At 36.4% G+C, this 13,431-nt stretch overlaps 1 protein-coding gene across 1 annotated transcript; it reads left to right on the top strand.

Annotated features, from left to right (window-relative positions):
• The first annotated feature begins 5,082 nt into the window (after positions 1-5,082).
• Positions 5,083-13,209, top strand: LOC116158815 (S phase cyclin A-associated protein in the endoplasmic reticulum-like). Its single transcript, XM_031471664.1, has 5 exons — positions 5,083-5,103; positions 6,577-6,742; positions 6,791-6,982; positions 12,476-12,679; positions 13,198-13,209. The coding sequence occupies exons 3-5, from the start codon at positions 6,818-6,820 to the stop codon at positions 13,207-13,209; spliced, it is 381 nt and encodes a 126-aa protein (XP_031327524.1). The 5' UTR covers positions 5,083-5,103; positions 6,577-6,742; positions 6,791-6,817.
• Positions 13,210-13,431: the final 222 nt, after the last annotated feature.

Here is a 13,431-nt window from a genome sequence, read left to right as displayed (position 1 = left end):
GCCTAATGTTTTATGCTTTTGAAAATAAAATATAGCCTGCTTGATCGTTATCGTAGTGTGATTTTTTGGAAAACGCACGCGTATAGAAAAGCAGTAGTCAAGTACGTTGTATGTGATGTGATGCAAATTCATGGAAGTCGTTTAACGCTAACGTTGATAAGTCGAGAAAAAAAGGCAATTAGAATCCTTAAAAGGATAAACGCTATCGTAATTGGTGAGCAACCGAGCATAAAAACGGACATGTTTATTATATATCAGTTCATGCTTTATTTCACTTTGATATCTTTATAACTGTATCGTGTTTGACATAATTATTGCCGTTCTCGATGCTCTCTAGTCGAGAAAATGGAAGGATTTGTAGAATTTTAATCAAATCTTCCTCTGTATGAGAAAATATTTCGCTAACAATATTCGCTGCCGTTGGGACGATTTTAAATTGCGCTCAATCTAAGTAAATACGGCGAATTTACACAGAGTTCTCTCATTCCTTTTACAAATTCCGACTCTCTGTAATTATATTTGGATTTCAGACTTTTTTAGTTTTCGCTCGGTGCACATTTCAATTAAGCAAAATAAAACCAATTTACTTTTGACGATCTGATGATATTACGTAGTATGTTCTTCTTTGTATATTACTGCATGGGCGTGTTTCTTGTTTTCGCAGAGGGGTTGGAATATGAAGAGGAAAGTAGTCGATGTAATAATAAAATGTTTGAAGAAGTCGTCGGTACTGCGTTTGGCGAACAAATTTAATTAGGGAAAAGAGAATAAAGTTTAGCAACGTAAATTAATTACGGAAAAGTCTTTCTTTACTTTATATTTTCTTTAATTCTTTTCTTATTTTTTAATGATCGCACAGTATTCCTTTTCCTTCTCACCAAAGTGTTTTTTGCTGGGGAGTTTTTACGTTGCTGACGTTTACATTTTTTAGTCCTGATCAAATAATTAAAATGCTCTCTGTATTGATTGGAAGAAACGTTTTTTCGTCAGTACAAAAAACTATGTTAATATATGACAGCAAATCGCCACTGGCGGCAGCGTTTCGAACTACTCTGGACTCTTGATATGTCAAACGGGCGTTTCATCAGTTTGACAATCGAAACAAAATGGAAACGATTTTCGATTAAAAGCGAACATTTTTGGTAAATACAAATTTGTTTTATTTAGAAACACCGCGACGCGGGCGTCGGTCTGATGTCACGTTAGTGCGGTTTGAGAAGACTGTGCAATAAATATATGAATCAAGCGCTGCATCAGCTAGTAGATATCTACTCGTAAACAAGTCAGGCGAACTCGAGTGGCATTTCCTAGATTGAAATACTGTTTTAGATTGTTTGTGATGCCCTCGTCCCGACGGTCAATATTATTTGAAGCGAATGAACCCTTCAACATGCAGACGCACTTGTAAAATGTAAATGTTACCAATATCGTAGGCTAAGTTCCTCCAAAATTTAAATTTTCTCCTATTCCGATTCCCTCTCGAACGACGCAGTAAGGATTAGAAGCGGCCCTACTCACCTGATCTACGATATATTTTTATAGATTAAAGAAGGATAATGCTGATTAAAGAATAATAAGGGAAAGTGTCGCAACGTTAGGGTTGTTACAGTAGGGAAACTCCGAGGGAGGGAAGTACGGTCAATATATTACGGGGTCGCCGAAATATTATTTGCACCTGCACTGTTATATGAGCTTAATTCCGCAACAGTGAATTATCGTCATGTAATTATTCCATCTACTTAGCTGTATGATGAATTGCCTTTATGATGAATAGCCCTTATTTTAATTGAATATGTTTGAATGACCGAGAAGCCGTCACGTTTAAGGAATATCAAATTAAACCATTCGCTTGAATGTTCTAAAAATTAGATTACCCTATTATTAGTATTTATTTTGTCCTTTTTGATTTGGGTGCGATTGTTGAGAAAGAATTGAACAAATTCAAATTTTGAGACTTTTGGGTATGCTTTTGTTTTTTTTTTTAATCCACAGTTTACTAGATATGAGTGAAAAACAGGTTTGGTGATTTTTCATTTAACTGTTGTAGAATCGTTAGTATTAGAAATACAGAAATATGCAAAGTCAAAGAACAAAAATTGTAGATTTTTTTCCGCTTTAAGAAGATACATTTATTAATATTTATTCTTCTTTTATAATTTTTGAGTTATAACGCAAACTTACATTTTTTTAAATGGTAATCAACATTGGCCTGTTCAATTGTCGTCGTAAATGAAATGTACCTATCTCACTACATATTGTTTTCCATGGCCAACTCTGTTAACTTACCTCTCAATAATACGAAAATTACTACAGGGCGTTTATTTATTAAAGTACATTTAGCAAGACTTATATTGTTATAAAGAGAAAAATTTGTCCCTTTTAAAAATGTCAAAGCCAACTATGACTACCATTTAAAAAAAATTAAAGTTTGTATTATAACTCAAAAATTGTAAGATCTAAAAATAAATTAGTATGTTTATCATGTTAAGCATTAAAATCTCTAAAACTTTTATTCGTGTCATTTTGTTGTATTTCTAATAATAATGATTCTACAACACTACACTAAATCTGTTTTTCGTTCATATCTAGTGAACTGTGGATTTTTTTTCAAAAAACAAAAGCATATCTTAACTAAGGTCTTAAAACGACAACTCTTTCCTCATTTAACCGAATCCGTATGTCTTATGGTTTCCGAGATCCCAATACTTAAAATGAAAAAAAAAACTCACCCTGTATTGTATACGGTGTTAATTAGATGGCTAGTGAACGTAATGGTCATACATGAGCTAAGTGACCTTTTATTGAACAGTAGATTTTAATTAAAGACAGGCGGGCTGGAATCTAAGGGGCGGTAATAATTAAATGCTAGTGGTTGTATAGGTAGTTTAACTTCAGGCACTAGGTGCGCACCACTGTGCTAAAATTTACGAGGTTTTGATAGGGGTTACAGGAATATGGATTCCCCCAGATATAAGGCCGATTCTAACTCAAAAGTCACTAGATGTGGAAAAAAGTCACTAGAAAAGTAACTAGGTTTGAAACTCTACTCAAAGTCACTAAAAGGTCACGAGAGGTTTGAAACTGTGCTAACAGTCACTAGAAAAGTAATTAGGTTTGAAACTCTGCGTCACTAGAAAGGTTTGAAACTCTGCTAGTGATATAGGGGCCGATTCTAAATCAAAAAGTTACTAGATGTGAAAAAAAGTCACTAGAAAAGTAACTAGGTTTGAAACTCTGCTCAAAGTCACTAGAGGTTTAAAACTCTACTAACAGTCACTAGAAAAGTAACTACTAGGTTTGAAACTCTGCGTCACTAGAGGGGTTGCTATTGATATAGGACCGATTCAAACTCAAAAAATCACTAGATGTGCGAAGGTAACTAGGTTTGAAACTCTGCTAGTGTCAAGTCACTAAAAAAGTAACTAGGTTTGAAACTCTGCTATTCTCATATAGTGGGAATTATTCGTGTTGATTGATTATCGATTTCGGTTACTCATCACTAAAGGTTATTCACCTCATGTTCTTTCTGAGTTATTGATTGATTATCGATTTCGGGGTCACGGCAACTACGGTCACTAGATTTGTAAGAGGTTAGAATCATTGCTAGGGGTGTGTTTCTGAACTAAACTGCTTCCTTTTAAACTAGCTCTGGTTTGTGTCCGAGTTTTGTATGTGATTGAACCGTTTCCTGATGAGTGTACGGGTGATTCTAAATCACACTAAAATCCCCCTAGAAAAGTCACTATACTGTATTCATTTTAAGAAGGTAGCGGTAGAAAGCATAGGGAAGCTTTGACCTTCACTGTGATTGGTTAAAACATGAGTCAGTATTACAATGAAACATAAAACGACTGGTGAATTTTGTAAGGTGGTAGTTTATGTTGCCAACTAAACTGCTGAAGTGTCATTAGCTGTTATTGTCAAAGGTTTATTTCTATTCGCAGTGCCGAATATTTCTACTTTACAATAATTTGGTGCCGTTTTATATTTTTCCTGTGTGTGTTTATCTTTAAACACAGCGCCATCTACTACCTTCTTATAATGGATGCAGTATAGGATTGAGTGGTTCTGAACTGCGCTAGCGAGGTTTGCGCCTGTGCTAACGTCAAGGGGGTCGAGGTTTGTGCTCGAAATAAAGTATCGGAGGTTTGCGTCCGAGCTAAACTAATTTGGTTTGCGCCTGAGTGGAGGGTACTGGTACCAGCCAGGTATCTCCAGAACTGGGGTTGGGACGGATTATAGAAACAGGAATTCCTGATACAAACCTGGCACAAAGTGTCGACCAGTAGTTTCAGGATGGTTAGGAGGATTCAGGATAGAAATTTAGGCACTAGGTGCGCAGCACCAGCCTGACTTTCTGGCGAAGGTGGTCTTCGTGAAGTCTAGAGAAATTACAGAGTGCAGGCCAGGTTGTTCGGGACTACTGGAGCTGGAGGAAGGTCAAGTAGAAAAGTAAAAGTGTCTCTTACGAACTGGACGCTCGCATTTATCCTCAATGGCTGTTTACATTTGCGGGAATAACTGGAAGTGGTAATAGGAGCAACGGGATAACTGGAAGTGACACTTGGAGAAGTAGAAAGGTGAGATGGGTGACGGCATCTTATATGTATGGTGTTAAATTAGAAAATAATGCAGACAAATTAGGAAAACCTTGCCATATGCTTGGCTGGCTAATGTATTGCACTTAAAATTTAGATACCTTTAAATTAACAGAAATTTAGCACCATGCATGAGTGAGGTAGTAAAAAAATGAGCTTTCTAATGATGTATCACATGACCATATTACCATTAAACAAATTCAAGATGGCGGTTACAATTCCGGAACAAATATCTTCAGGTATAAACTTCGAGGTAGGTCAATGTTGGTAGAATGAAGTGGATTCATATGGTTAATGTAGGTAGAGTTCCCAAGCCGGTGATGTAGAAACTCTATCTATCGCATGACGCGCCGAAACCACAGATCCTTAAAAACGATTCAATGGAGCCGCCACACACATCAAAGAGAAAGAGAAACCACTCCAAAGATAATATGGTAAAGCGAAATCAAAAGCTCGTAAGGCGAAAGTAGAAACTTCACTGAGGAGGAAGAATACAACTGCACGGGTAAGATAAAACTTAAAGAAGGAGGGATAGAATTAAGTGCAGAAAGGTACAAAGCGTGCACTGTGGCAACCAGACAAAGAACTAGGCAAAAGAAACTTCTAGGATAATCTCTAACGGCAACACAAAGAACTATAGGTAATAAGAAATCTATACTAAGTTAATAACAAATCTACTACAGAAATTAATTTACACCTAAACTAGTGGATTATAAAGAAGATACCTAGATGGCGTAAGGATACTGAATTTAAAAAACGTTTACATTATAAATAAGGCAGAAGATGCATTTGACAGTATTCGTTGATTTAAAGGTATAATTCAGGTAACGTATCGATTTTAATTTTGGTGGTATATTTAAAATTGGAGCGTTATCTGAGCGTTCCCAAATTTTCTTGTCATACATTTACGCAAATTAAGTTTTGGGTACCTATACCAATATCACCACATAATATATAACAGAGCCTTATATAAACAAACCGAAAGTGGTAAATTTTATATGAATTAGGAGTCGGTAAGTAAATATCAACAAACAGTGGCGTACCGACGTGGAGGTAATATTTTCAACTCTATAGATTGTCGTGAAACATCACACAGGGGGTGCCAAATACATTGCTTGACCTCGATCGCGCTCAAATGTTTCTCCCTCTCATCGTTATAGGTTACACCGTGAATTTTGAAATCTTAGCCTAGTTAGAATTGACTCCATCTCCAGTACAAAATGCAGGGAGTGTTTTGTTTCGGATTTGGTGTTGGATTGTTGCATTTTTTGTTGTGAATTTCGAATTTGATTTAAAGCTCTATATTAAACCGAGTGCCAGTCTGGTGCAAATAATTTACGATTGTTGCTCAAATGCGAACTGACTGTTCCATTTTTATGATTTAGAAGTAGTGCGGCGCGTATAACGAAATTAGAAAAATTCCGAATGTTGCCAACACTTGATACCGTTTACACTGCGCAATAAATTTTTATAACTCACACATGGTGTCGCAAAAGGACGACGCTTTGTGCTACTGAATGGTCGCGTATGATGGGAACCGGCGGCGTCGCCGTCCACGTAATTGTGATGAATGGGTGTATCTCGGTCCTGGTCGTCGCTTAATCGAATTCGTATACTAAGGATCACAGTTGGCAACCATTAGTAGATTGCCTGCAGTGTTTATGGCGAGAAAAATCAATTCTTATCTACCTAATTCTGGAAGAGATATTCAGAAAACGCTCATTTTCACCGGGAGGTCGAAATAAGGTTATTTTTCTTAAGTGCTTGTAGCGATATAGAGGCACTCGACTCGTTTTTAAAGGGTGGGCTTGTCGAGGGGGTGCGATAATCAGCTGTGCACATGACACATCTGATGTGATTATCTCGGCATGTGCGAGCGGTCCCATCACCACACACAGACGCATGGAGAGCACCAACATAAGTTTAAGTTTATCAGATTAGGGCACTTCAGATGTTTCATGATCTCGCTTTGTTTCAGCTTTATTGTGTGCGTTGGCGTCGTGGACCAATTAGCCAAATGCTGCGTTTCGGTCCGAGGTCCGGTGCACGACAACCCCTTGGCGTGCGCCTTTCTTCTGTCTGCTCTCGAGTTCCTCGCCGCTCTTGCAGACCATTGCTCGGAAGAAGGAGACTCCACGCACCTGGTGAGCGGAATTATTCTTGTAATAAAAGCTCGATCTTTATGCTTTCAGATTACCACTCTGTACGGAACCGAGCTAATGGGGGCGGTTTCTATGCTTTACGGCACACTGTTACCACCGGAGTCAGCGCCCCGCACGGAAGGCCAACCGCCCCCAATAATACCGGCCCTTTGTCTTAATCTGGCGACCGCAACTTTCAAGCTGCTAAGGAGGGTCGCCGAATTGGATTTTAAAAAATTTCAGGTGAGCCACTACCCGAAGACCTTATGTTTAAATTTACGCTAATTACTTCGTGCTCGTTGATGGGTGGTAAATTGCGGTGTACGAGTAAAGCACACATACTACAATGATAAACAAACATATCAGTCAATGTACACAAGAAACGCCCTAGAGATCGTGCCCAAATTAACTGAAGTTTGAGTACAAAGCCAATTTCGAACTGGAAGCAAAATGATTCAATTAAAACGTAGCGGTCGATGTAAATATAGATAGAGGTCTTTTCTGTAAACAAGGGAAGCTAACTTAAATTGATACTACCCCAGTGCCTGTATTTTCCAATGTTTACGCGATTTTACTCAATTAATATTAAGTTAATTAGAAATCTTCGCTCCCGCCACAATAATAATTATCAACTGCACGATTCACGTCAAATTATACACTTTTTCGATAATTGTCAATCACTAAAAATTTCGAGAGAAATCAAAAAATGGTATATTAAATAAATGTGTTTGTTAATTTAGTTACTTTTCGATAGTTTTGACAAAAATGAAGTTAGTTTTTCATTGTTTTTGTTCCAAAATTTTCTTGCTTCATATTCCTCTACATTTCAAACGCAATTTTCAACTAAACGGTGTTAGTTTCTGTAAGCTCTCACAAACCATCGTTTATTACCTCCACTTATTTGTTAAATAAAAGTTTAAGTTCTCCGGAAAAACCTCACGTTGGATAAGATTTACTTGAATCTTAGGTAGTTCAAATGTAATTTTTGATTAAATGTGAGTTTTGTAACCGAATTTGGATTACTATACATGATAAGTGGCTATATGTCCTATAAACTTAACGAAATTATTTGGATGTTTTGGAAATCTTTTGGAAAATATCCTATATTTCAGTAAATAAGCAGCCTTTTATAAAGCAAACGAAAGAGACTCATTATTTTCAGAATTTGTTGAAGTATGTACCTAATGCCTCGCCGCCTCGGTCGTGCACATTTGGAAAAATTATTTTACTACATACACGTAGAATACGTATAAGATGGATAGCTACCAATGAATACGTAAGTTATGATATTGTAGCGAATATTCCAGAATGCGACATCGGGTTGCCATCAGGTTGCCGTCAAGTGTGTCAAGGATTAGTCACGCATTATTTCCGGGATATATATGTTTCGAGAATGTTTTTGTTTGATATATAAGCAAATTGAATCGTGTTTCATTTCAGTTCCAACATCGACGCCAAAGTTATATATATGTACTGACATTCGCTCTCCTGTGTTATAGATCTACATGTTATAAATTAGAGTACAAGTGAGTGATCTAGTGAGTGATAAATAATAATTAACGGTTATAAATTGACCCATCAATACCAAAGCCTTCAGCAGCCTCACTAATCGCAACGAACGTGATGTTTCTAAACTCATTCTCGATATCTAGAAACGCTCCCAGCTCGGCAGACATTACTCACTCCAGCCTGCACACGAGGCTCTGTGAAGAGTCTTGTAATCGTAGGTACTGTGGATCAAATCGGGCCTTGATAGTGGTAAGGTGCAATCTTCGGTAACGAGAAAAGGTGATGTACGTAAAATCAGGTATGTCGGAGCGATTTACAAGAGTAATAATCACCAAAAGGTTCCGTTAACTTGCAGTTAAACAGGAACTATATTGAAATCTCCAGGTATAAATTTTCGAAGTAGGTACTAGTAACGTCGCTAATGTCAATCTCGCTAAGATGGCGGGTCCAGGTAAAAATGCGATGTCATTTAGGTTTTGTGCAGGTAATATCCAGGTAGATAATGTCGGAAAAGTAATCCAAAAGAGAAACGATGAGATCTTAGGAGAAAACGTTGAGGGAAGATAAAGGTCTGAAAAAATCATAACCCGTACATACCTCACACTAATTACAGTGCAATCTTGATAATCCGGCCTTCGTTAATCCGGCGTCTTTGGGACGACTACAAGATGTCATTTTTGATAAAATGCATATCTAGCCAAGAAACAAAAAATTAATGATTATTTTTCCTAATGTGTAAAATTACGTATTTGTGTATATTTTGTATTTCTTTGTAAGTATTTTCATTGTATGCACATATATTCATAGTAAAATTGGCGTTTTTTCTCTATCACTCTCGATAATCCGGATTATTTGATAATCCGGCGGTTGCGTGGTTCCATATGTGTCGGATTATCAAGATTCTACTGTACTTGCAAGCACACATTCGCAAAGCGTGTTCAATGAAGCACAGCCACAGCACATCAGAAATAGAGAGAATACTTATACTCCAATGGTGAAACAATGAGTCCTTATTCAGATAGAGACTAAGTCAAGTAAAAAGTAATAGCGTATCGAGAAAAATCTGCACGCAACCACTGTGAAGGCAAAACCGTCTATACATACGCGAAAGAATTGCAACTGGACGCAAGATCAAATTAAACAAGGGATAGAATTAGAAGTACCATGGAAAACATCTGCACGGCCTCGGGCGGCGAAAATAAAAAACTATTGTAAATGAAACCTATAACAGTCGAATGGCCTCTAGCGGCGAACTAAAGAACTAAGGTAACCAATCTACTACAGGCATAAGTTACATCTTAACTAAACGGTTTTACAAAGGAATAACGCGACGTTTTTGTGGATGCGGAATCACGTGGGTTTTTGAATGCACATAAACGCGTACAAAAACGTCCGTCTGTATGGCCCTTAATGCACATAATTCCCCCATAGTTTCTGGAAGTTCATATTTTTGGATACAAGAAATTGGCCGCACCAAATTCATTTTTTTAGTATCTTATTTTCTCCAGGTGCGCCAAATTTCTGCATAAGAATACATTTAGGAAGAAGTCCGCTATTCCGAGAATTTTATTTCAACGGTGCAAAACCGCCATATTTCTTTCTTGCGGTTGTAGAACGTTTCATGGACATGGACTTAAACTACCAGCACAGATTTAAACACTCTAAATCTGTGCTACCAGTAATTCAATTCTGGATTTATTACCTTTAATTAAAGAGAGCGTTTAATTATTTCACGTAACGTTACCTATTCATTGTATACAGGGTGGGCCATTAGTGTGTGGGTGGACGATTGTAGGTTTATTAACGCGCATATTAAAAATTCATTGTGAGGGAATGTTGATGGACCCTTCAGGCTACAATCTAAAAATATTTTCACCGAAATTGCAATTGTTATAGAGGGTGATATTTATATCAAAGTTGCATTTTTTTTTAATGGAACCCCGTATATATTATTACATATTTCGATTCCTTGGTCAATTTTAGTGTAACTTTATGTATACACATGATATCTAAAATGAGTAGTTTAGCCGCAATTCTTCGTTTTTTAAAAAGTAGAATTCCAATAAAAATTGAATATCGCAGTTATCATAAAACTTTAGAAGGCCGTGACTTTGCAGTGGCACTAATCATGAAATGTACTAACATACGCTGAACAGCTAAACTTTTTTTGTGTTAAAAGAAATCACTCCGTCAATTTTCAAAATTTCAATCAGAGGTAACTTGATTTTTTTTAATGGAAATACGAAGTTTTTTTTATTGCATGAAATGTAAAATTTGATTACCTTTCTAACGATATAGGCATGTCGGTACCTATTTTTTGTAATTCAGCAGTTTCTAAAAATTCAGTGTTTTTTGCGATTTTTAAAGCCTCTCAGTAATCAGTAGGCCGTTAAAAATTAAGAACAATTCAAATGATAAAACATTTACCCACAACAAAACAAAACAAAAACTCTTGTTTGTCGTAGCCCATTTTAAAAGATAAAATAATGAATTTGCATTTAAACCAATGCGTGAACGTATAAATAAATCAATTTGAATAGTAAGCCAGGAAAGCCATATTAGAAAATATTAACACAAAATAAAATGAAACAACATTTGTCAGTTTAGTTTATTAGCATTTACAATTCTGTTGTTGATTGTTGTGTTAGAAAAATGGAATTTGAATAACATTTTAAACGGTGCTCTTTACTTAAAATTTTTAAGTACTCTTTTTTTTGCTCGTCTTCAAAATTTTCTGGTGCACATAGTAGACGGAATGTGGTTTCAGCACGATGGTGTCCTACCTCATTTTGTCTTGTCTTGAACATTTATTGAAATAATTATTTTTCTCTTATTTTGATTTACACTTTTTATTTTGATCTTCTTAAGTTTTTGTTTTATTTTATTTGGAATAATTTTTTTATAAATTCAATTGTTTATAATTTTTAACGGCCTATTAATCACTGAGAGGCTTTGGAAATCGAAAAACACTGTGAATTATTAGAAATTGTTGAATTACAAAAAATATGTAAAAGATAAATATCGGCATGCTTATATTGTTACAAAGGTAATAAAATCCTACATTTGATGCGATAAAAAAACTTGGTAGTTCCATTCAAAAAAATCAAGTTACCTTTGATTGAAATTTTGAAAATTGACGGAGTGATTTCTTTTAAAACAAAATAAAGTTCAACTTTAGCTGTTCAGCGTATGTTACTAGATTTCATGATTAGGGCCACTGCAAAGTTACGGCCTTCTAAGTTTTATGATAACTGCGATAATCAATTTTACTGGACATCTACTTTTTGAAAAAACGACGAATTGCGGCTAAACGACTCATTTTAGATATCATGTGTAATACATAAAGTCACACTAAAATTGACCAAGGAATCCAAATACCAATGTAATAATATACAGAGGGTTCCATTAAAAAAAATTCAACTTTGAAATACATCACCCTGTATAACAATTGTAATTTCGTTGAAAACATTTTTAGGTTGTAGCCTGAAGGGTCCTTCAACATTCCCCCACAATGAATTTTAAGTATGTGCGTTAATAAACCCGCAATCTTCCATCCACCCTGTATCTATTAAAATTAACTAATTTTAATTTAACAACAGTTTATTATAATTATTATTATAATATATATATTAATTTATAAAGTATATCGCCCCCTTATTTAAGACTGGTATGTGCACTTTATGATCAAGCCTTTATTAGGTATTATACCTGAAAATGGATGGAATTCAACAGATTTGGCGGTTAATTACAAGCGATAAATGTACACTGTGCGACTAATTTAATGAACGGCATTCGTTTTTTGTCACGAAGGCGTCGTTAGACTTTACAATAAATGATTTTAATCATGTTACAATTAAATTTCGCTATCGAAATCTATAATATATGAGAATCAATTTGAATTTCGACCATCCCCTAAAATAAGACGCTTCCAATCTGTACATGGGATTAAAGAATAAGTGGTAAAAATACAGTCGTTTTACTTAGGTAATACATGAAAAATTTTCTGAAGATAGAAAATAAAGTTAAAGTGCGCAATCTTTAAGCTTTTCGTTCTTATATTCCCGAAGGGAAAGTCGCGTGCACGTGTAGCAATACTAGAAGCATCGAACACACTCCGAATTATCATCCCTCGAGAATAAAGAATTGAAAAGTGTAGTATAGGGCAGGGCGAAAACTTTTTCTCACATATTCGAATCGGTTGACATCCGTACAATGATATGCTTTCAGGGAGTTCTCGGCGCCGAGGGAATTTCCTTACAATTTCGGCACATCGCTAGTCACCTTATTTGGTCCTGCACCTCGCCGACGCTACCGAAACCGTCCAACGGAAGTAAGGATAACACGAAATTACTGTTGGAGGCGCACCAGCAACTGCTGCACGAGGTTATTTACGTTACCGGATACTTTGCGGTCGGCGACCAAGATAATCAGGTGGGTAATTTAAATTTTGTTTGCTTGGGAAAAATCGTCAAAATCCGGGTTGCCAATATCGACACGGTTGTGTGTTAATGAGGGCGCGGCATCGTCGTTGGCCACGAGGACGGGGATTTCGGTGGCGCCGCGCTATCTTAATGACGGCGGGCCAGCGTGGAATGTGGACCAGACACGACCGCCTGCGTCATGTACACCAAAAGATATCGAAAACACTATGGCGATGCCTTCGGTGAGTGATGATAACATGACGCTATTAAAACACACCATCGGCCAATTTTAATATACATCTTCTGTTACGTAACATCAGTTGCTGGTTCCATTTTAATAGTTTTCTTAGTATGGGGGAGTAATGGTCACAATTTCGTTTACAAAAAGCTGCAGAGGATGCGAGTTTATCTTTTCTGCAGAACTTGTACAATGACCCTAAAAAAATCAGAAACGCGCACACACTTCTGTGCAGGCGCCCACAAATTTGATGGAAATACAGTGCACATTTAACTAATTGGAATTTTCAGGGGTCGAAGTAATTTTAGATCTTTCAAAAAGTTTACTCACAACAGCCCCCAAAATTGCGAAAATTAACATCACGCGCACCGATCACTTTTGTGGGACTTTTGCTTATTAATTAAACTTTTTGTTGTCACGATTCCAGAAATCAATATCCAATGTGTCGTTTGTCCCAAAATTTAGGTTTCTTCTGCTTTCATTTTTTCTCATGAATCATAAGAACCTGCGCTTTTTTATTTAAA

This window comes from Photinus pyralis, unplaced genomic scaffold, assembly GCF_008802855.1.
Source record: "Photinus pyralis isolate 1611_PpyrPB1 unplaced genomic scaffold, Ppyr1.3 Ppyr1.4_LG1, whole genome shotgun sequence".
Lineage (NCBI taxonomy): Eukaryota > Metazoa > Arthropoda > Insecta > Coleoptera > Lampyridae > Photinus > Photinus pyralis.
Note: the sequence above shows the minus strand (reverse complement) of the source record. Positions and strands in the feature narration are given on the sequence as shown.